General features: G+C 36.8%; 1 protein-coding gene across 1 annotated transcript; it reads right to left on the bottom strand.

The window, feature by feature from the left end:
• Positions 1–468: 468 nt before the first annotated feature.
• LOC103934352 (inositol-3-phosphate synthase-like) lies at positions 469–3,387 on the bottom strand. Its single transcript, XM_009344101.3, has 8 exons — positions 3,051–3,387; positions 2,814–2,882; positions 2,510–2,645; positions 2,165–2,412; positions 1,800–2,026; positions 1,168–1,649; positions 999–1,061; positions 469–868 (listed from the first exon to the last, which is right to left on the bottom strand). The coding sequence occupies exons 1-8, from the start codon at positions 3,236–3,238 to the stop codon at positions 749–751; spliced, it is 1,533 nt and encodes a 510-aa protein (XP_009342376.1). The 5' UTR covers positions 3,239–3,387; the 3' UTR covers positions 469–748.
• Positions 3,388–25,776: the final 22,389 nt, after the last annotated feature.

Raw genomic sequence — 25,776 nt, 5'->3', positions numbered from 1 at the left:
TGTGTTTTAGGGGACAATTAAGACTTTGAGAACCAGATAGTAAGAGTAAAAGAGAAATACCCACATATTTGTGGAATACTACTCCAAGAGCAAAAGAGAAAGACCCACATACTTGTGGAATACTACTCCCTTTTGCCTTGTGAATTATTCAACAAATTTGTGGACCAAAATGTGTTTTAGGGGACAATTAAGACTTTGGGAACCAGATAGTAAGAGCAAAAGAGAAAGACCCACATATTTGTGGAATACCACTCCCTTTTGCCTTGTGAATTATTCAACAAATTTGTGGACCAAAATGTGTTTTAGGGGACAATTAAGACTCATCTGGGGCAATCAATGGTGGACAATTTAACAACTCCTTAAACCCTCCTGTTCATGGTCCTCCAAATTGGTTTCAGAAATCTCTGTGTAAACTGCATATAATTTGATTCTTGGTAATTTAGAGTGCATAATTAGGCACATAACAACTAACGTCCAACAAATATTATAAAAATCTATTTCCATTACAAGAGAGAGTTGGTTTCTTCTGAATGAGGAAGAAGCAACTGCATTACATACATATTGGGATCTTCTGGAAACAGAAAAGGCAAAAAAAAAGGAAAAAAAAAAAAGATCAAATTAACACAGAGACTGACGACTCACACAAGCTGCAAACATTAGGTTAATAAAGGAAACAGAGGGGGAGTGGTATTGGGATTGGATTACATTGGATTGGATTGGATTATTCAACTTCTCAATTTGCTTCGCTTCACTTGTATTCCAAGATCATGTTGTTCTCTGGAGCCAGACCAACACAAGCCCTCAGTATGTTCTCCAGCATTGCCCTCTGCTTTGACAGTGCATTCACCACGGGTGTACCTGGCGGAACCTGTTCTCCCAACACCATCACAAATTAGTATTTCACCACAGCTACACATGTATAACAGATTATACCAATGACAGCCCGAAAATCATTCATCTCAGAAAGTCCGTAAGAAAATAACTAATATTTGACTTACAAGAGGAGCCTTGCTGAGGTAACTGAGAATTGTAGCCACAGGGTGGAAAGAGTGGAACTTGGCCTGCAAACACACCGATATAACGATATTAACTAATGTCACATTTACATTTCACATCACACTTCGTAATGATATTAGTTACTGTCACAAGGTAGTTAATTAAGCATACGTCTGCTTCAGATTTGAGCTGGATACGGGTGCTGAGTTCAGCGAGGAGAACTAAATCGAGGATGATAGGAGCAGCCAAGAGGGAATCCTCACAGGTGTTGTGCAACACAATGGTGCTTTTCCCACCCATGAAAATCTCAGAGGTGTACTCATCCAGGGCTCTCTTGCTGTCCCCAACATATGGCACATACTTGATCACCACAACATGGTCAGGGTGCTCGCCTGGCCCGTAGAGGATGCCATTGCTGGACACCATGTCATCCACAACATTGCTCTTTGAAATCTCTTTCGACCGGAAGGTTTGCGGTGCGGAAAGGTTCATGCCGTCATTGTTCCCAAGATGGTTGTAGCTCACTATGGATGTTGGCTTGATTCCAGCCCCAACAAGGAAATCAACCAACACAGACTTCATCTTGGTCTGACCACTCTTAAAGTCATCCCCACCGATCAAACTGTTTCTCCTAATTGCCAAATCAATGAGTCCTGCCAATTTTCCAATATTCACATTCAAATTTCCACTACAAACTCTTCACTACTAAAATGTTTTCAAAATATTGAAAAGACGAAAAGGAAAAACAAAGAAAAAGAAAAGGGTTGTTATTAATTTGGTAGCTAAGTAACAGGGTAGGGTACCTGGGACAAAAGTGTTTTGTGGGCTTCCATTGATGAAAGGAACATTTTCAAGAACACAAGCTATGGCATACAATGTGGAAGGAGATATCTCAGCTTCATTCTTGTCTACTGAACCCAACAGGTTCTCAACGGTGTCGTTTAGCCCCACAATCACATTACTATACCTTTCAGTGTTGGCAGTCCACAGCACAACCACCTTGTCCACCTTGCTCTTCTCCTTGAACTCCCTGTTTAATTAAATTAGCACACTCAAGCATTATATTAGCACCGAATTAACTTTCTTTGCCTAAAAGAAGAAACACCTTCACAGTTAATTCTACTTAATCCATTATTAAATTAACTGCTTAAAACATTATTATCGTTACCTAATGTCTTTAATGACTTGTTGGAGTTGTTCCTTCTTGGTGCCCTTGATGACGTTGTTGGCACGAGCACCTTGGTTGGCAGCGATGAAATCGGGGTCGTAGATTCCAGGGAGTGGGAGCATGGGCTCCATGTATGGCCTCAGTTGCTTTTGCAGATCAATGTCAAGGACCTTTGCCCTTGCCATTGCATCTGCTAAGTTCATGTCACTAATGTCCCAACCCCCAAACACAATGTCATCGGGCTTCACCTGAATTACCAAATCTTGAATTACAGCTAATCTATAATTAATTATACATAATCAATTAAATAACCCCATTTAGGAAATTAAAAGTAGAAAAAATTACCATAGGCAGGAGGCTCTTGAACGGGGCATAAATCTCCTCGCCGTTGAAAGACCCAACCCGGATGGATGAGGCTTGGGTCAGTGAGCCGAAGTAGTTGGCTTGTTGCACCTTGTCTTTGGTTGCCCAGGATATTCCTCTGAGATATTACAAAACCCATATCTTACAATTAATTAAAAATTCATGTGCAACCAAATTCGTACATCTGAGAATCAAATACAAACAACCAATCGTAAACATTGGAGATTGGATTTGATCTAATTACTTAATTGCATGAGGAAAATGAAGAAACTGAAGAACTACTCACTCTCTGTTTGCAATCACACCAGCGGTGAGGGTTGAGCCATTGTTTCCACCCCAACCCACCAGCATTACCCTGCATACCAAAATTAACACACACATCAAATGAATGAAAACATAAAAAAATTTAAGTCTGACCCAGAAAATATATGAAAGAAACAATCACCACCCAGAAATTAATTATTATTATTTTTTTTTTAATTTTTAAGGAAAAAAATGAGGATGTGGGATAAATGGTGCAAACCCTAGTTTGGGGACATGGATATCAGTCTTGAATTCGTATTTGACAGCTTTCGGCTTCACAATCCACTGATACCTTCCATTTCTGTTCTCATGCACAAGCTCAGTGGTTTCGTAGCTGTACACGGAATGAATCTCGTTCTCTGTGTACACCACGTTCGGGGACTCTACCTTAAAGCTATCGATGAACATTTTCTCTGTTTTTTTTTTTTTCCTTCTCTTCCTTCCTAGGAAATTGAATTTTCTTGGGAACCAAACAAGATTGGAGAGGAGAGGAAGATGAAGGTGTAGCAATAGTTCTGAAATCTGAATCCTAAGGCTTGCACTGCGCCATGAACTTGCTCCAATGCCTTGTATTTATAGAGTGGATGTGACAACGCAGATACACGTGGCTCAGCTGAGCGGCCTCTAGTGCCCCAGTATTATTGGCTTTTTCTACAAAGAAAGGCCTGGCCATGCAAAAAGCAAAATACTGAATCAGAGAGAAAAAGGAAATGAAATGAAGAAACAAGAGATCCATCTAGTATCTACACACTAAATTTTTCCATATAAAAAATATTCACAAGTTAATTTATACAACAAATACATTTACATTAAGAGTTCAAAAGGAATAAAGTGATATTGAACTTGCCATTTACGAAATTTAAATTGTAGACCTCCCTCTTACAATTAAAATAAAATATCATTAGATTGTTGTATTACGTGGAAAAAGTTCTTCTATATAGACCTTTATGTTTTACATTATAATGAAGGTAAATTTTATTTGAACCTATATTATGTATCTCAACACCCAGCTTACTTTTTATACCCACATTGTATTTGATTTATCTATAATTATCTCTTTACACCTAACGTTATTTCCAAAACCGCCCTTACTTATCAAAACTCAACTCAATCAAGCTTCTTTTGACACCCAACTCAATCTACTTAAAAATAAAAAATAAAACCCTAACCAGTCCATCATCTCCATGAGCAAAGCCCCTTCTCTCTCTCTCTTTAAAAAATCATGCCATCTCCCATGGTTGTCATTCTGCACCCCCATCTACTCCTCCGTAGTCATCCAAACCTCTTCCTCTTCCTTTTCTTCATCATTTGACATCTCTAAATTTCTAGAGCACTAATTAGCTTAATAATTGGTATGTGTTCAATTGATTGGTTCAATTTTTACGTATTGATTCCTTTTTCTTTTCAATTAAATGAGCTTTGTGTTTAATGAGTTTGGTGTGTTTCAATTAAATGAGAATCTTCTAGACTCTATATTCCTATATGTGGTAGAAAAATGGGTATGTCCATGATAATTTTTGATAGATCAATGAATATTTTTAACCGTGGATATTTATTTTTTTTTTTTTGTCGAAATCGTGGATATTTATTAGATACAAAAGTTGCAAACAACAATTCACATTACATTGAACTGTGGCAAAAAAGTATATTGCCTTTGCACGTTTTAAAGGCGAACTCATAGCTAAGCAGTTTTTATTGTGGAGTAAAACTTCGGGAATTGATCTAACTTGGATGTGTAATTGAGTTTATGCAATTTAATTATTAAATTGATAAATATTTCAACCACATATGGATTTAATATCGTAGTATTTTTTTGCCTCTATATGCCACAATAGTTGTGGACAAAAATTCACAATACATAGAATTGTGATAAAAAAATATATTGCATTTGCATGTTTTATAGGTGAACTCATAGGTAAGCAGTTTTTATTATTGACCAAAACTTTGGGAATTGATCTAACTTGAATGTATAATTGAGCCTCTATATTGGTATCTGTGGCAAAAAGATGGGTACCTCCATGACAAAATTTTGTAGATTGATGAATATTTTCAATCTGAATATTTATTAGATACCAGGAATTATAAGTTTATTTGCAAAAGTCTAAATGAATGCCACATACAATATTTGTTAAGATATATTTAGGCAATTGTTATTAACATTCCAAAAATCTCATTCTACACTTTGCACAAGTGTATTTTTCTTTCTAATTATAGAAAGTTTGGAGTGCCAAATGAGATTTTTGGAGTGATGATAACAATTTCCTATATTTATAGACATTTTATTTTAGTTTGGAAGTCGACTTCCCTTTTTATTTCTTTTTCTTTTTTATAAAGTTGGGAGTATCACTGACTGTGACCCTGTGCAACTAGTTGTCGATTTGTTTTGAATAATCAACATTATTTCTTACAATGTCTTGGGCATATGAATACCAAAAAGAAAACGATCATGATACAAGCTGAATAAGAGTAGTACTAATTAGTAAACAACTTGTGCATGATGTTTGCTTATAACACAAACTCAAAATTTAATTAAACTCACATAACAATGATAAATAAAGGCATTATCACAACTTAGGGGTGGTGAGGAATCCCATTAAAATAGAAGTTAAAATATACAGATTAAAAACAAAAAAATTGATGCAAAATCTCCGACGAAGAATACTATTCCAAGTCATGCATGAAACATACACATTTGTCCCTTCATGTCATTTGGTTATAAGCAAACTTCATGCATTTACTAATACTATTCCAAGTCATGCATAAACCTACACATTTGTCCCTTCATGTCATTTGGTTATAAGCAAACATCGTGCACAAGTTGTTTACTAATTAGTATTACTACTATTCAACTTGTATCATGACCGTTTTAGTAAAATGAGATTTTTAGAGTGCTAATAACAGTTCCCTAAATATGTCTTAACAAATATTGTACGTGGAATTGACTTAGACTTTCATGAATAAACTTATAATTTCTGGTATCTAATAAATATCCAGATTGAAAATATTCATCGGACTACAAAATTTTCTCATGAAGGTACCCATTTTTTTGCCATAGATACCAATATAGAGGCTAAAAGACAATACGATATTAAATTCATATGTGGTCAATATATTTATGAATTTAATCATTAAAATGCATAAACTCAATTATACATTCAAGTTAGATCAATTCCCGAAGTTTTGGTCAACAATAAAATTGCTTAATTTGGCATCGAATTCGCCATCCATGAGATTTGAACCCAAGACCTCTCACTTCCAAGTGAAGAGGAATACCATCAGACTGTAATACAGAGTGGCTACATTTATGCCTTTAAAACTTAACTTGAGCCTCACTTTTTGATACTCATATTTTACCGTTTTAACCCTCCAAACTCAACTCAATTCTCATTATGGCCCTTATGGGAAGAATGTGACCCACTATTGCTAAGATGTGTACCACATAAGTGACCATGTGGCTGAAAATTTTAAAAATATATATATTTTTTTGGTTTAAGGACACTTGATACACATCTTAGTAATAATGAGTCTTATTTGTTCCATGCAAATAGTTTTAACAGATTCTACTAGAGTTTGATGGTAGGGCAAAGTGAGGCACGAGTTGATTTTCAATGGGTTAAGTGGCAATGTTGGAGCCAAATATGCGCACCTCTGTGAACGGTGGTGAGCACAAATACATGTAGTCTGGAACAACCTACAAAATAGTAAACAACCGTAAGCAAACCCTTGGGCGAAGGGGGTGTGTCGGCCAAAGGCTCTCCAACAGTCAACTTAGTCAATGATTTTAGGCTTAAGCAATGGGCAAGAGAAATCAAGTGTATATATTGCGTTACTGTAGATGAACCCTAGATGGGCGTATTTATACCGTGGGAGAGAGACATTTTTTGGATAGAATCCTCATTCTAAGTCGAGAGAATCCAAGAGGATATCTAGTAAGTAGTGATGTTGCATCTTCTTAAGAGTGTAATTGCTTGTGGGGTGGGCATATCCTTAGATTGTAGGGACTCCAAGACTTATTAGGGTTGGATTGAATGCATATCCATATCAAATAGTGTGTCTTGAGGAACAAACATGGTCATCCAGCGGAGTCACTAGGACTCTGCCTAGTGCCCTGGAGTAGAATAAGGGTGGCATCTTACTCTATTTGATACTACTCCGCTCTAGTTGGTGAGTTTATAACTGGACTTCTGAGGTAACAGTATTCGGATCAGCCTTACTCTGGCTTGAAAAACATGGTCCCACAATTGCCCCTAACTGTCCGTATGAGAGACAACCTGTTCCCTTTAAGGATGAATTGTTACCAAAGACCATGCCTTTCGGAGTAAGCTGGAATACATACTATTTAATCTTGAGACTTTTTACATACATGACTGGATCATCATTAAAGTTAGGCAGCTGAATCATTCCGGTTTCCATCATATAATCTTTGGAAGTGCAAAAAAGATCCACTGCTATGATGACGAACGCTTCCGTGCTATGCAGTTGCTTTTTCCACGCATGTTATTAACTAATTCTCAATCTTCGTGTATATCATCCCTGAGATATGCGTCCCTTTGCTTTCAACAGTGAGATTTCCTAGTGATTTTTCTTTAAATAGCCTTATTAAGTAGCAGTGTCCTTTAAACCCTTCTCATTTTCTGCCATGATGCTTATGTCTTCCTTTCTTAATTCTAACCTTTTTCTAGGCCTCTTGCCAAGAAAGAATGCAATTCCAAAAAGTATCCTCAAATACTGTAAACTCTTAAAACACTTTCTTTCTTCTTGCAACTTGTTCTGTAATATTCACCCCCATGTGCCACTTTTGATGTAGGTCTTATATCAAAGTTGATCTATGTGATGGGGTTGAAATTCCTTGAGGGGCCGCTCGTCACCGCTTCCTTCCTTATCCGATGCTGGATGAATGTAACGGTGATGGTTCTTCGTTCAAGCACTCACCCATGTGACGCTCATATGGCTTGAGTGTTGGGATTCCACAAGGATGGCCCATTTCCAACTTTTTTCCCTTTTGGGCTCTAAGTGCAAGACTTGCATTGGAGGCCCATTTCTTTAAAGTGGTAGGATATTCTTGCGGATTCTTCGTCTCTGTTCTTCCCTATTTTCTACATACAGACGATGTTGGTGGCGGATCTCCCTTTGAATACTTGCCCACAATGTAGTATTGTGCACCATATGCAGCAAGGTGGGCGTAACTTACTTTTATTTTGGCAGCAGAACCTGATAACTTTAACCAAGAATACTGTGTAATCTTCTTTCAAATATTTCATTGCCAAGGTGAGGGCTTGTCTCCCCCATACTGCTGTAATCCTTTTTTGTACATCTTCTTCTGGGAAAGATTCCTGACCCAACAAATATTTCCAAAGTAAATGAACTTTAAAGAATAGAATAAGCAGTAGAGTGGAATGTAAGTAAGTTTGTAAGTTCGAGACAGAGTTTTTAATGAAAGACTTCCCATATTAATATTATTTCGGAGAAATATTACCTCCTAAACTTAGCATCTGTGAAAGATTTGTATCGCGATAGTTGGAATACCACCTTACTCCAATACTAGGAGTGTAAGTATTTAAACACATGACATCCGTCCTTTAGTTAAACTTGGTCGCAAAGTTATGGCAACAATACCAGGAGGACATCATCCTTGAGTATAATCAGGGTTATGATGATGGCTATACTGGTCAGGATCATTGCAATCAGTGGGACAATGCTCGTTTGTTGGAGGAAATACAAGATACTGATTTACCGGTGCCTTCCTCGCTTGTGGTCAATGCATCCATGCTTGCCTTATCAGAGCAGATTAAATCATCTTCAGAGTCTGAGACAGTTAAAAAAGAAAGGCACTGCTGATGTTGATAATTTTCTTGTTGGTTCCTCTTTAATTAATCTTAAGGTCGTGATAGACTCCGGCGCTGCGGAGTAATTTTTTTATATTCAACCAAGTTAGAATGAAGACATGTCTCATTCATCAAATACTTTTCCCTTGTCTGGGCTTTAAATCTTCTTGACTTTATTTGAGGGTATTCTTTTCTTGTTTTTCATATTTTTCTAGCAATGTCCCTGATCTAGCTAACTTTCCAAAGTAAGCTAACTTTGGAATAATAAGAAGCAAGGCAAAGCATGGGTGAGTTTGTGGGTCTGAGACAGAGCATAACAACCCCTTCGATGATGTTGATTCAGAAAAACATCATCTCCCAAATTCGGTGCTTGTAAGGGTACCCATCGCGATATTCAAACAACCAACTTACTCTAATACCAAGTGTTAACCCTTTGCCTTGTTTCTATTCTTCACGCTAGATTAGAGAAGACAATATTTTGTTTATTGGGAATGTCCTCCCATTACTTGCTATTCATATTCCTTTTCTGGGTTCTTCAATCTTGTTGCAACATGACACTCGAGGGGTATGTACCCCTTTACTTGTGTTGTGTGTTTATCTCCAGTGAATCTTTAGGTGATAGTTCGTTGGAGATGAGGTCGTTTGCCTATGGGTTAGAAATAATTTTTGAATCCTTCTGTCAGACTCTAAGCGTCAGACCTAAGCATTTTCGATTGGACTACTTTAGTTGGCTTGATAAAGCATTTCTATGCGTTGGAGCTTCGTTGGAATAAATTCCTCTTGGGGATTACCTAGTCTGGATGTCCTATTCCAACCTACTAAAACTTGGTGTTGCTGAGCTTACTTAACTTAGTAAGCTGGTTTGGGATAGAAGTAGTTTCGACTATTCCCTTGAATGGCATAGAGCCTGGGTTTGAATGTTATAAAGCATAACCTTATTGGTTGCATAAACTTACCAGAGAGTGGATGGTACATTGGACTTTCGGGTCAAGGAGCCATATGCCTGTGCCTGTAACCTGCCAATCATTACTATACTTATTACTGTTTGAGCCTCCCAGGTTGCTAACCATTCCAAATGGATTGGGCCAAAGGAGGCTTCTCTGACAATGTACTTTTGCACATTTTTAGAGTTGCATTAATGTGAAGTTTTCAAAGTTAGGGCCTTGTTTAGAACGAGTAGGGTTGGACCTAGCATCTTTTTACACGACCTGTTAACACGACACGTAAACGACATGAACATAACAGGTATCGGGTCAACACGATAACTAATTGGGTCGTTATTGGGTCACACAATAAGAACTCATTGATAATGGGTCCTTAATAGGTTTACACAATGGTGACACGTGAATAACCTATTTCGACACGTTAAGAAAAGAGTTATTTTGATGATTTTAATTTTTTGAACTACTTAAAAACTTACTGTAAAATACATTGGCCATAGTATATATGTATATATGGTATATTAAAAATATGTATTATTGTATTATTATTGGGTAAATTACATAAAACAACCTCAACTATTAGGTTAGTCACAGTTTCATACCCCATCTTTAAAAAAATGTCAATTTCATATCTCATCTTACGAATTTGTGAGAGGAGCATATTTATGCGACTTAGTTAGCTTGTTTTCTTGCATTTACATAGTTAGTTTCCATTTATTATAGTGTTTTAAGCTATTTTCATGTGTTTGTAGGTCCTAATGGCAAAGTTGGCAAGAAAGTGCATTTTGGAGCCATTTGGAGCAGTTTTGGGCATAGAATGGATAGCTTGCATATGGAGTAAGGTGGATAGATGAAATTGAAGTCAAAAGAGGCTAGGAACATGCTACAAATCTGGAGAAACAAGTTCAAGACAAAGAAGATAAGGAAAGAGCAAGAAACATGGAACATTATCCAAACAACCTTATCTTATCCAAACCTTATCCAACCTTATCTTATCTTATCGTTTCCTAATCTTTTGCTACCTTAGTTCCTGTTGCAATGAGGACTTAATTTCAGATTAGAACACCTGAATATATGGTTCTAGAAGCCTTATCCTTCTCCTTAGAGGATGCCGCACCCCTTATGCCTTTCCTTCTAGAAATTTACCACAATACGTTTTCTAGAAGGCCTATTTCTAAATCCAAGGGTTGTGTCGCACATTGTGTCCTTTTTCCCTCTTAGAATCTGAATTGAATTGGCCTTTTTCCTTGTGGATTTGGATTGTGCAAAGCCTTTTCATAAATTAATTAGGTTTTGACCTTTATTTTGAGGCCCAAGTCTTGTGCCGCACCTTAAGGCCTTAATCCTTTATTTCTGCTAACTTCTAACCCTAGTCTGATTTCCTTAGGGTTTGCAGTGCATCATACATATATATACATGCTTATGCCGCAGAAACCAGCCCCCCCTCATCCATTCAGTCATTCATTCATTCATTCATTCATTCAGCCATCTAACACTATAATTCACACCACAAACACCTAAATCACCCTAGTGTCGTAACAAGGAAGGAAGGAGAAGAGGATTTGTGTCGTGCTTGCACCATCCAAGGGAGTGCCGTACCTGCCATTGGAGTGTGGAGTGCTTCTGGGTTATTTCTATCCTTAGTTTTAGTTCAATATTTATTTTAATTTGGTTTTCAATTATGATGAACATGAGGAAATAATTTCTTTATAATTGGAGGTGAATTCGAAGCCATGATTATATGTTTTATATTAATTGATTACATCCAGTTATTGTTTCTTGAGTCTTGAATGTGATTTGCTTATTTGAGTTATCAAAACTTGTTTATGTATGTTGATTGAAGGTCAACACTTAATTTGCATGCATGAATTTGATGCTAGAGTATAAAGGAGTTTCACCTAATCGTTATGAACTTATATTCACAAGTAGTGGAAGTCACTAGTCATGATTGTGTTAAGTAAATCCTTGGTATGTGTATCATGCTTTTCATAATTACGAGTGTCTCGTCAATGCTTCTGGTTTTCAAAGAACTTAATGACCTTTGATATGTTTTTCTATCATGCTTTTCATAGTTAGGGAACTTGATAAGGATAATTTGGTTGCGATGCGTATTCCATCCAATTCAATGAGTTAAGGAAAATCTGAAAGTTAATTTGTGCTTTTCACGGTTAATTTGGGGCATTGTCATTCATAATCTAAAGGAATAATAACTAGAAATTGGTTTGTATGCATATGTCATGTGTGGAGAAGGACCCTCTAACTAGCCTTTCACCCTTTTTAATTCACCAAGTTCGTTTTTACAAAGTGTTTTAGGCAAAGTTTCTGTTTTAAGTCTTAAATTTGTCAAAAACAATCCCCTTTCCATTGAGTCTAGTTATTTGAGTCAAAATAGGTTTTCTTTTAGTCTTTTGAGTCAAGTTAAGTCTTATTTTCATAGAAATCACTTGGTAGGCCTAGAATTAAGTCTTTTTGATTGTTTGTTGATGTTTTGAGTGTTTTGAGTCAGTTTTGAGTCTATAGAGTCTACTTTAGTGTTTTTAAGTCTTATTTATGTTGATTAGCATCCCTAGTTAATCCCTGGTCTAGAACAATCCCTACTTACATATATACTACAATTGTCAACATTAGGGTTTAATTTGTGTGTCAAGTTAATTTTCACATCAATTTGTTACAATTTCATACCTTCCGTAAGTTTTTCTATCAATTCTTCCGTTAAATAGTGACGTTGCTTGAGACGGGGCCCATTTTCAATTCCAACTAGATTAAAAAATTAACAAAATATTAAAAAAAATAAAAAATAAAAAGAAAACCAAACCCATAACCAGATCCTCTTCCTTCCCTCTTACATCTTTATAACTGTTGCCCTCTCTTCCTCCATCTCCACCTCCATCCCATGGTGCTCCTCCCCCTTCCCATCCTACACACCTATAACCCTTACCACTACTCATCATCCTCTCCATGTATGCCCACTTTCATTCCCCATCGTCGTCGTCCGTACGATTCATGAACCGCCCTAGATCTCCTGGCCATTTGATTTTGGTGAAGAATTAGTTTCACAACAGCAAGAACAATAATGGCCAGGCCGTCGTTGGTGAGAATCGGAGGAGTGGAAGGCAATTTGGTGAGAGGGCTTTGTCGACACTGATCAGGCCGTCGTCACATAACCAACACCGCCGGGTCATTTTTCAGCCTAAGCTGAGTTGGCTTGGATTTGGGGGCTGGGATTTCCTGGAGACCTTAGGGTTCTGGTGATGGTTGGATGCGGTGACAGAGACGAGTGATGCGTGTGTGGTAGGGTTCACGAATCGTACGGACGACGACGAGGAAGGAGAGTAGGCGTACATAGAGAGGGTGATTGGTAGTGGTGAGGGTAATGGGTGTGTAGAAGGGGGAAGGGGAGGAGCGCCATGGGAGGGAAGTGGAAATGGAGGAAGAGAGGGCGGGAGTTGCAAAGAGGTGAGGGGGAAGAAAGGGGATCTGGGTGTGGGTTTGGTTTTTTTTATTTTTTATTTTATATTTTAATGTATAGTTAATTTTTTAATCTTGTTGGAATTGAAAATGGGCCCCGTCTCAAGCCACGTCACTATTTAACAACATAATTGACAGACAAACTGACGGAATGTATGAAATTGTAACAAATTCGTAAGAAGATGGGTGACATTGACATTTTTTAAAGATGGGGTATGAAGCTGTGACTGGCCCAATAGTTGAGGTAGTTTTATGTAATTTACCCATTATTATTCTATATAAATTTAAAAATTTTTTTAGGTTTTACTTATTTATTTTTTATATATATACTACAGGCAAAGTGTGAGATTAACAAATTATAAAGCATGTTAAAAATAAAAATATCAAGTAATTTAAAAATACCAAACACATTAAAAAATTATAATAATTAATTTATAAGTGCAAAAATGTGAAAAAATAAATGCAAACGGTCGTAATTGCATCCTTTACGCTTTGAGGATGGGTACATTGTCGTTTGAATTTTTAAAACCATGCAAACCCTCATGAACAATATTTTCAAAATAAATAAATTCATAATCATTAATGTACAAGTCTGAAAAATGTGAAAGCATATATAAACGCTCATAATTGCATCTTCTACGCTGTTACATGGTTGTTTAGATTTTTAAAACCCTCAAAATCTCAAGAATAGTGTTTTTTATTTGAGTGCAAAATTAATAATATTTATGGTAGGAGTGTGAAAAATGTACAGACAAATACACAATCACTCGTACTAACAAGCTTTACAACTTTCGTGAAGAGGTAACTCCGAAATCCGACACCATAATCCATACACCTTAGGGTTAAATTTAACTGTCGATTGTCATTTACTGTTTATTCTACTCACCGAATTTAAGTTTTTATAGATTTTCATTATTTATTGATTTAAAATATATTTTCTTTAACGGGTAACGGGTCGGGTCATATTACCTGATAATATTAACGGGTCGATTTTTGGTTTAGTCATATTACCCGTTTACTTTAATGGGTGTTACATGACACGACCTGTTAAGATATCGAGTATGTCACGAAAACAACATGAACATGAAAAGCACGACATGAATACTAAGTCTAAGTAGTGTACTCTCTGCATCACCTAAAAATATAAAGAAAGTAGACAAACATGTGCTCTTTATTCATTATCCAAGTAAAGTTGGTTTATAAGGGGAGTATGATTGAATCCGAGAAGGATTGCCTACATATCTTCGGGATGGAGAATCAAATCACTGGTGTAGTTCTAAGGAAAAGATAATATGACATAAAAATTACATCAAGGATCACTTTTGACGATAAGCCTATGGTGGAGCGTTAGGAGATGAGTTCTTCGTGGACTTGTCTTAGCGTAAACTGCACTGTTGCAATTAGGTCTGAAGATGATTGCCTACCTATCCCGTGAAGGGAATCAAACCAGTGTAGTTCGTGTTACCTTTTTTTTTATTCGATCTTGATGTGACAATAGGGCATCCACTTCAGGGTGATTGGTTTTGGATTTCACTCGATCGCTTCCGTTACCTACATCCATCCTTCATGAATGAAGTTTATATTGAGCATCGGTTACTTTGCAGGTCGTCGATCTTTATCATTAATGTGTTGTCCAACCTATCCAATTTCCTAGGTTAGGTTGAAGTCTCTTTTCTTGCCTTATCCCTGATAAATTCCCAGCAGTGCCTTTTCTCCAGTAGTTCCTTGATATGATCTTTTAGTGCTCGACAACCTCTGGTGGTGTGGCAGGTACTTTTGTTGAAAGAGCAATATTCGCTCAGGTTCTTCTCAGCCAGGATTTCTTGGAGTGGTTTTAGGCGTCGAAGGAATGGTTTATCCTTTATGCTATAGAGGATATTAACGACGGTGTTCATGGCGGTGTACTGTTTAGGTTTTGATAGGACTTGCTTGTCTCAGAGCCCTTCACTCATAACCTATGGCGGAGAAGGCGATGGAGTGCCTCTGTCTACCCTTCTTCTGCTGGTTTTCTAGAGTAATCTGGCTCAACGATTGTCATTTGGCTCTTGTCGACCAAGTTAGTTAGATTGTTTATGATATTGAAGCACTCAGCTAAAGTAGCATAGTCATTTGGTATTTCCACCTTAATCAATTCTGCACGGAAGCGCTTCAAATAGGCTCTAAAACTTTCATATCTGGTTTGAAGAAGTAGCCTGAACATAGCTTCATGGCATTTTCAGACATCATGGTGTATAAAAGAAATGTTCGTAAATAGATCGGCCAGAGTTTCAAAGCAGTCAATGGACCTAGCCGGTAATTCTGAACCACCTTATAGTAGGTCCTTCAAAGATGAACGTGAACATCTTGCACATCCAGGCGTCGTTGCTGTTGTATAGTGCCATGGCATTTTTGTAATGCATGATATGGTAGTCAGGGTCATAATAACCGTGGAATGGTTTGAACCTTGGTTAAGAGAATTTTTTTAGTGGGGGCACTTATTCGATTGTTGCTGAAAGAGGTGTCTTGACTCAAACCATCGACCTACTCGGAGCGCGAAGTTGGATGAAACTTGCATGGTTATCTTCGTTTGGAGAGTATCGCTGCTTTTAGTTCACAAGAACCTCAGGTTTGTCGAACCTTAGATGGTGGGGTTTCGTTCTCTATACCCCTAAGGTGTTTTGAGGGGGATTCTGTGGATTCTGGCTTCCTTCTTCCGTATCCGTGCTGGGGGTTTGTCTATTATTAATGAGATGTCTTATGGGTCTGTGGCATTTACTGATGTCTGAATGATTAGAGAATTATGAGGTCACCTTCTAGAGTTGTGGTGTTTATGCTTCCAAATCCAAAAACGAGAATTTGGGTAGAAGATGTTGTCCTTCTTGAGTTTTCCAGGTTCTTCATCCATCTTTCCATGTCCACGAAGTTGGAATGGCTTTCAGCACGAGCAGAAGTCAGGTTATTTTATAGCTTTTTGACAAAAGTGTTGATCTTAGTTAGAGTTTTTCAAACCTGATCTATAAAATGAGGAGGCCTTCTGACTAGATCTCTTCTTTCCCTAGGGGTGGTCGTCATTCCTTAGGGATCGTAGCTGGCTCCGAGCATTGCTGCAGTAGTTGGGGGGAATAAGGTTTTTACTCCAGAGATAATTGATGCATTCAAGGGTAGGCCTTCTTCGCTGGACAGGTTGATCTATGACGTAGCGTTATTGGGTGGATATGTTTGCCGGTGAAATGGTTTGGTTGAGAAGAATATGGGTATTTCTCAGTGAAAGCACCAGCGGTTGGAACCAAATCTACGCACCTCTGTGAGCGATGGTTGAGCGTAAATTTAAACAACCTGCAAAACAGTAAACAATTGTAAGCAAACCCTTGGCTAAGGCGTATGTCGGCCAGAGGCTCTTCGACAGTTCGGTTAGTGAATGATTTTAGATTCAAACAGCGGGCAAGATCAAATGCATAGATTGTGTTACTGTAGATGAACCCTAGATTGGTGTATTTATATAATGGGAGATAGACCTTTTTAGGATTGAATCCTTGTTATAAGTAGGGAGAATCTGAGAGGATATCTAGTAAGTAGATATTGCATCCTCTTAGGAGTGTGATTACTTGCGCCGCATGCTTATCCCTAGATTGTAGGGACTCCAAGACTTATAGGATTTGATTTAGTCCATCTCCGGATCAAATCGCGTGTCTTGCGGAACAAGCATGGTCATCTAGCGGACTTTTGAGGTAGCAATATTCAGATCAACCTTACTCTGGCCCTGGATAATTATGAGCCAATAGTTCACTAGGCCTACATGGAATTAGAATCTTGGAAGACTTTTGGGCTGCTTAGGAGCACCAAAAGTCTAAGCGCATGATTTTGACTTCATGTGGGAAGGCTTGAGAGAGAACAACTTTAACTTTACCTTTTCCCTTGCAAACCAACTAGAATACTTAGGAAACAACCAAAACCCAAAGCTGTGGTAATCAAATCAGAACAAATCACATGTTTACCAAAAGCCGTGCTCCCCACTTATTGTACAGAAAATAATCTTTCCTTTCCAAGCTTACATAGGAAAAAGAGGGGAGAAAACAAGGAAGAGCGTTACCAAAGTTAGTGTCATGCTGTCAGAATTGGTCTAGGAAATGTGTTGTGGAAGAGGAAAAGAAAGAGATTCCTTAGCTTGAGCCTAGAAGGATCCCTGCTTCTATATCTACAAGGCATAAATACGCTGTAAGGGAGATATAACCATGCGGAAGAAGAAGAATGACAAGGGCAAGAATGCACCATGCAGAGCAAGCTTTCTCTAAGTGCAGGAAACCCAAGCTTTTTAGGGATGAGCTTTCCCTTCATCCTATGCCTTCTAATAATCCTCATTAACTCCTGCAAATCGCCAAAACCATAAACCCTAGATTAGCTACTTCGATATTGTATAACCAAAAACACACACGCACGCGCGCACACACACACGCACGTGCGCGCGCGCGCGCACACACACACACACACACTCTCTCTCTCTCTCTCTCTCTCTCTCTCGCGCTCTCTCTCTCTCTCTCTGTCATGCCAAACTAGTAGGCTTTTAGCTTCCACACCATGCATCATTCGTACAAGTCATAATTTATTATGATTACTTCGTCATCCCAGTGTTTGTTAGTTTAAAAAATACTCTTCAAAGGTGCCAAGATCAGCGCAGGGAACACTCATAAGCGCTTAGAGAAACACCTCGTCAGTGCTTAGGGAAAAACTTGTTCGTGCCTAGGGAAACACTCCGTTAGTGTTCTGGGAAACACTCCATTACTGCCTAGGGAAACACTCCGTCAGCACCAAGGGAAACACTTCATCAACGCCAAAGGAAGCACGTCATCAATGCCAAAGGAAACACTTCATCAACGCCAAAGGAAACATCTCATCAGCAATGGAAGCACTTCAGCGTCAGAAGCACTCAACATAACACCAAACCAAGCATCCAAGAGCTGCTGGAAGAAGAATAAAGCATTCCTTAAGACTTGCTTTTCCTTCGAACAGAGGGCATGAAGGTTTTGGCTCGTCTCTTTACAACACAAGTCCATCATAACCTTTGACACAACCCCCTCCCCCAACCTTCTCTAACGTTCAAATTCACAACAAAGTTCGTCAAAACTGTTTATGTATTACAGATGGGACCTGAAAGTTCTAGGAGGATATTAGTTTAACCTAGAAATGGGTGAATAGGTTCCAACTCAAAAATCCACATCACATACATAACTTTCCTACACATATGCACTTTAAAAGATAAATAAAATGTTCACACCTGATGTAAGATTTAACGAGGAAAATACATCATGCACTAGAATAATCCTCAGGTTCTCAAGCCAGGACAAAGAGCAATGAGTAGTACAGAAAGACTTACAAAACTCATCAACTAGTCACACATACTAGTAGGCAATTTTCTATCTACGCTTTGCTACTCCATCTCACTACAGCCTTCGAGTGGAAGTGGCTCAAAGCTAACGTAGCCATCAATCACCTTATTCTCAAACTCTGCAAGACACTAACGTGATCATGTAGATTGTATGAATTGAAATGATTTTTAAAAGTAAACTAATTACGAAAATCACAAAGCACATTTGCATAATTAATTTTTAATTTAAGTGAATAAAAAATTGTCTTTTAAAACCAGACGACTGAAAACTTTTTTTCTCAAACTCGCATACTGAAGTAAAGATCAAACTGTATTGCTCACTCATGCATAAGCGGCAACAGCCAAAACCCTAATCTAATGCATCTTTATAGATTGCACCAATACTCCTATCTCAATAAAAACATTACTCTCTTTTATCTTTAACAAACTTAACCAGCAACTCAAGTGATGCATGAAACGGGATAAGAACAAAAAATCATTTGAAATTACAATTACTTTTTTTTTTTTTTTTTCAAACAATCGATATTATTTACACTAAAAAGGAGGTGGGTATAGCCTCACAATGGGCTAGCAATAATGTGATTCTAATTCGCCTTTGACGAGAATCGTACCTAAGACCTCTTACTTACAAGTGAAGATAAATTCTTCTAAACCGTAGTACTAAGGGCACAATCACGTTTTAAATGCACAGCAAATTTATAATGCATGAGGATGAATTTTAAAAATAAATCTAATATTACTTAAAATAAATAACTTGACATCCCTCAAATTGTCTATATGAGTCCATATTTATGACAAACTTACTTGAATGTATGTCTTTCAAACGCTTGACATTTTATCATCGAGATCACGAATTCAACACATGTTAATAATTTTTTAAACAATTTATTAAAGTGTTGGGTTCTACTCATGCGTTTTGAGTTCAAACCCTTTTATAAATTATTATAATAATTTTAAACGCGCACATTCTTTTTAATAATAAATTAGAAGAACAATTTATTAAACGAGTAATTTTATTTTTAAATACATAACAAATATTTACTAAACCATCATGCAACTAAAATTAAAATTTGATTGCATCATAGAATCTTTCCAGAGCCAACATTATCAATATGAACCGCACGACAGTATGACGCGTGGGATACAGGGTGACTAGTTGGATGAGTTACAAGAGGCACAATGCTACGAGACGAGAAATTATTTAATGTGCTGTGAACACAATTTTTTATATTAAATACTACAATATAACTTGTTGGATATTAAAAAAAAAAAAAAATTAATTGCTTATATTATGACACTTTTCATGTCGCACCCTATTCGTAGCACAATGTAAAAGACCAGGTGTTGAAGTTTGCTTTCCATACTTGTGATCCATGTGTGTGAAGTGAGTGGGACCCCAGTCGATGGAAAAGCCGAGACAGCGAGTTGACCCAGTGAGCGACACGGAATGCTGGTTGGATGATTCAAGAAGGTCCAGTTCCTTTCTTTTATGAAAAAAGTAGTTGGGCATAATGGAAAACTCCTTTTTCCTGTTATCTCCAAAGTCGAAACTTCACTCAATCATTTCGGCTTAACACTCGAATCATTCTGTTCTCAAATTTGAGAATAAATGAGACTTGCTCCAACTCTTAAGAGTAAGTTTCAAAATTTAGCTTCTAAACTAATCTCATTTCACTCTAACCATTGGCCTAAAATTTGGCTTTGGGTTAAAACTCAAAATCGGCCAGCATTGAGTTTTAACTCCACCGGTGTGACTGAAGTCGCCCAGCAGAGACCCCGTCCCCTTCCCGTCCCTGTTCCCCTCCCTCTCCCCCTCCCCCTCCCCCTCCCTCTCCCCCTCCCCCTTCCCCTCCCCATGACTTTCCAAAATACACATGCTAGGTGCATGTCTACAAAACAAAAAGGACTCGTCGGCAAGAGATGTGAGCCCAACAACTCTTTGATTTAATCCAATGGCTTGGATCGTTGGATAATCCAATGGTCTCGATTCACCTTTTAATTTTTTATTTTTTTTGGGTTTTATATCTATAAATTCATGAATCAAATGGTGGAGATATAATATGAACAAACTCGGTGATGAATAGAATTGTACGACTCAAATTTAAATCCAATGGCTAAAATAATTTAAAAAAAATATGTAACTCAAGATTCACCAAAAAACTCTATAAATACCTATGTATTTGTTCAAACATCCTCACAAAATTTACTTTTCTCCTACAATTCATCCAATGTTTCTATCTACCATCTTCCAAAACCATTTGTATCATGTGTTTTATATTCTTTCATAGCGTTTAATGAGTTTCATAGGGTCGGCTTGGTGATTTTTCAATATTTATGAGAATCTAAATATTTTAGGTTAAAATATTCATAAAATTGAATTAGGATAGTCTACAAAAAAAATTTAAAAAGTTACTTTAAAAAAATTAGCCTAAATTCGTTATTTTATAATCTTGGGCTAAAAATTTAATCCAAAAGAGTTGGAGTAGAAAAAATTGTTTATAGGTTACAACTTTTAGGTTTTAACCCAACGATTGAAGAGAAAAATAAAATTTAGAGATGAGTGTTTATACAATTTTCTCTTTTAAATTCTTTTGAAAATTTGATCACATGCATCTCAAGAATATTATATTTATCTTTCAATTTTTATGACAACCACATATTCTTTTGCTTCATTTTTTTTATTTTTTTTTGTTTTGTTTTTGTTTGTTGGAGAACATGGGACGTTTTTTATTTAGTTATTTTTATTTCTCCATTTAACATTTGGTTATATCTGAATGAATAGGAATAGTGCTCGACAAGTGCTAGTAGCCTCGTAATACGGTGGTTAACAAACTTTTTTTTTGGATAATACTTACATCCGCAAGTAGGGGATGAACATATTCTCTATTTGTGAATAACGTATTTTGGTCACATAAAATCAATTATAAGAACTTTTCAATTGATTAATCTTCATTTAAACATTAATCTTACAGAAAATTATCGAATTAAAGAGAGAGCCTATGAGCTCATATCAGCCATCTAAAGCAATGTCCTATAAGACATTGCCACTTGCTTGCATCTGAGCTTAATAACTAACTAGCTAATCTTCATTCATCTATAACAAACTATTGACACCTCAGCCAAATTAAAATACTCTTAATAAAATCTGTTTAGACTCTTAATCTCAACACTCCCTTCTAAGGTCTTAAATGATTGCACTTCGAGCTCACCTTTTTTCTCAAGTAATTGAATATGTCTTTAACCAAGGCTTCAATGAAGATGTCAGCCAACTATTCTTAACTTTTGCAAAACACAACTAACGATTCCTTCTTTAGTAGCTTCTCTAATGGAGTGAATTTTTTTTTTTTTTTAATGTGTTTAGATCTTTGATGGAACACTAGATTCTTTGACATAGCAATTGCAAATGTTTTGTCACACATCAAGGTTGTATGCTCAATCTGTTCTTCTCCAAAATCTTACAGCACAAACCTGGGCCAAATAGTGAGGTGTAGTTTCAGAGGCACTCGTATACTCAACTTCTATTGTGGTGAGTGCCACATTTTGTTGCTTCACAAAAGCCCAAGAAAATGCTCAACTTCAAAGAGTAAAAGCATATCTAGAGGTGAATTTCATGTCACTCTCATCTCCACTCCAATCATTATCACAAAATCCAACAAGAAGTGCATAATCTCCCTTCTTGTATTTGATTCCATGTCAATTATCGTGAATGTGTCTCAGGACTTTCCTTGCAGTGCCAGAGTGTTTAGTTGATGGACTATGCATGATTCTTGTGTAAACTTGCAGAGAAGATGGTCTTGTTGTAGTTAAGTATAAAAGATTGCCAACAATTTTCCTATAATGTTCCTCATTAGGTGCTTCACTACCATCATCTCTTCATAGCTTATTTGTGGTTGCTAGAGGAGTAGGCACAGGTTTGCAGCCATTCAATCCAAAGTTTTCAAGTAGAGTTTGTGCATAACTCCTTTGGTGTATGAAAATTCTCCCTTCTTGTTGAATAACCCCTATTCCAACGAAGTGATGCATAGACCAAAATCAGCCATTTCATATTTCCTGATCATGTCACATTTGAATCATTTGAGCACAACTTCCATTCTAAACTATGTCATCCACAAAAATGGATACAATAAGCGTTCATTGACCTTCTCTGTGCTTCATGTAAAGTGTAGCATTACGTGGACTCATTTCTGATCAGCACTGCATCAAGTAACTATCAATATTCCTATATCATGCTTTTGGGGCTATTTTTTTTTAGCTATAGAAGGTTTTCTTCGATTTATACACCATCTTTTCTTCATTTTGGACATTAAATCCATCGGGCTGATCTACTTATACCTCTTCTTCAAGAATTCCATTTAAGAATACTGACTTCACATCCAACGAATATAGAATCCAATCATTTTGAGCTACCAAGGCAATTAATGTCTTTATTGTGTTCAATGTAGCCACATGAGAAAAAGTCTCATTAAAATCCACTAGAAGCTTTATGAGTGTAACCTTTAGCCACTAGGCTTGCCTTTTGCTTTTGAACAATTCCATCAAGGTTGAGCTTTGTTTTGAAAATTCATTTGACATCCTCAATTGGTTTTCCACTAGGTCTATCAATTAACTTCAAGGTTTGATTTTTGTCTATTATAGCAATTCATCCATCATAGATTTCTTCCAAGCTTGATCTTGAACTGCTTCATTGAAACTTTCATGTTCAACAATATTGAGCAAATACTTCACTCGGATTGTTTCCACTTCTTTAGTATATCGTCATATGTCTCTGTGACTTTGATCCCATATTCACCTTTTGTGACATATGAACCTGTATTGTGAGCATTTGTTTCATTCGAGGCATTTATATCCTAAGAACTTGAACACATTCATATGTATTTGGCATTACACAAGAAGTATGAGTTGATTGTTGAGGTAATTCAAGTCCATTTTCAAATTCAATGATGCTAACAGCTTCATCTTTAATAGTCCAAGGCACATAAATGTACACTATTTCCTTGGTTTCCCAGTTGAACTTTGCACTATAATCAAACACTAAACTCCTTAAAACAATAATCTTATTGCTTTTCAGATCATGCACTCTATAGCCCTTTTCTCTTGTCCCATGGCTTACAAACACTATTTTCTATTTAGTTTCATTAAGCTTTTGTCTTAGTTGAGATGGAATGTGAGTGTAGCACATAGAACCAAAATTTTTAAATGCTTCACTCCAAGTTTTCTTTAATTGAAGCCTTCAAAGGGAGTCTTATTCTCTAGTGCTTTAGTGGTTATCCAAAAGGTAGACTGCAGTGTTAATTGCCTTACCCAAGAATTCCAGTGTCAATTTATTTTCATAGAGCATGGTTTTAGCTAGTTTCACAATGTTCGATTTTTCTTATAGCTATTCCATTTTGTTTGTGGAGAGTATGCTACAATCAGTTGGTTTTCAATTCTCAATGTTTTCACAAAACTTTTCAAATTCTAAAGCTCTGTATTCTCCTCTTATGTCACTTATGAGCTTCTTCACTTTGAAACCACATTGTAGTTATACCATTGCTTTGAACTTTTTGAAAATACTAAATACTTCTTACTTGTTCTTCAAAAGATAATCCTAAAACATCATTGATTTGTAATCAATGAAAGTGAAGAAATACTTGTTACCTCTAATAACTTTATACATTGGTCCACATATATATGTGTGAACTAATTCCAAAAGAATAGAAATTGTCCAAGTTTATCTTTGTTAAAAGGTTCTTTGTGAGCCTTTCCTGTTGCATATCCTTTAGGTACATTTCGACAATCAGCAAGTAATGGATGGTCATAAACCAAGTTCTTTTCTTTAAGCATTCTCAAACTATCATATTTCAAGTATCTAAATCATCTCTGTCACTTCCATAAGGAGTTTGCAACTGTTGCTTTTTTTGCCATCGCAGGATTCATACACTCAAATGAAAGTTAGAAGCATTTGTTTCCATTCATTTCAATTGTGGCAATGTGAATGTACAAGTTTCTGTCTCAAAATATGTAAGCCACGAAATCTCCAAATAGAAACCAATGCCCATGCTCTATCATTTGCCCAACATTGAGCAAGTTCTCATCAAGTTCGAGCACAAAACAACTTCATGCAGGTGTCTTATGCCTTTCTTGGTTTCTACAATCAATGTTCCTTTGCTAATTGATTGAACAAGATCATCAGTGCCCATTTTTACTTTGCACCCTCACACTTATGTCAATGCCTATAAGTAAAGTCTCAATGTTGGTCATGTGGTTACCACAACCCCTGTCTAGATATTAAACTCCACAATCTTTATGCACTGAGGCCTTGTGACAAATCATAAAACATCATTGCAGAATTTTAGACTTGGTTTACATAGTTTGCCACTTGACCTTTCTTTAGCTGATGGCAATCCCACATCATATGCCCAAATTTATCAATGTTGTGGCATTTAACCTTCCGTTTGAACCAACACTCCCCATAGTGAGCATTATCATAGATTCTATAATTTGGTTTGCCTAATTCTATACCACTAACTTGCCTCTCATTTGGCTGAGTCTTGGTTTCCCACTTTTTGGGTTTTGGTTTCCAGTTTTTCTTTGCTTTGCTAGCATTGCCATGAACAAAAGACTTATTTTGAACCTTTGAAGTAATACTCATGCTTGCAAAATATTCATGGCATCTTTTACATGTCTATTTAGTCATTCTTCGTAACTCTTTAGTGACCTAACTACCTCTTGTGTAGTGAAGGTATTCAAATAAGAGGTTCTTTTGATTACTACATAAATTGGATCATTCACCATAGGTAGACTAATCAAAACCTTTTGAACCTCCCTCTGATGAGTTAGATTCTCACCATAAGACTTGATTTGATTATCCTTCATCCTTATGTATTCAAATTCACGTCACAAACTTTGAAGTTGCACTAATCTTGCTTGTTCATCACCTCAAAACTCTTCCTGAAGTAGATCCCAAGCTCCTTTAGATATATCCTGATTCATGATTTGAGGGAATGTTTCCTTTGACATAACACTCTTGAATGATACCCAGAGCTTTGACATTTTTCATCATCTGGTTGTCATGGAAAACATTAGTTTCTTCATTCATCCTCAAGTTTTTATTCTAATTCATCTTCCTTCTTCTTCTTTGCTTTGGCCTTCATTTTCTTCTTTGATTCTAAGATTACAATCCCTTTGTCAACTAGCTTCCAGATTCCATAGGATTTGAAGATTGTAACCATTCAAACTTTCTAGAAAATTGAACTTAGAGCCACCAAAGATAGGAGCCCTTAGCTCACCACTTACAGATCCAGCCATTTTAGCTTGAGTCGATTCAAATTTGAGTGTTCACATTGAATTTCTCTCATGATTCACATGGTG

Source organism: the organism of the source record quoted next, unplaced genomic scaffold, assembly GCF_019419815.1.
Source record: "Pyrus x bretschneideri cultivar Hongxiangsu unplaced genomic scaffold, Pyrus_bretschneideri_v1 Contig18, whole genome shotgun sequence".
Taxonomy (NCBI): Eukaryota; Viridiplantae; Streptophyta; class Magnoliopsida; order Rosales; family Rosaceae; genus Pyrus; species Pyrus x bretschneideri.
Note: the sequence above shows the minus strand (reverse complement) of the source record. Positions and strands in the feature narration are given on the sequence as shown.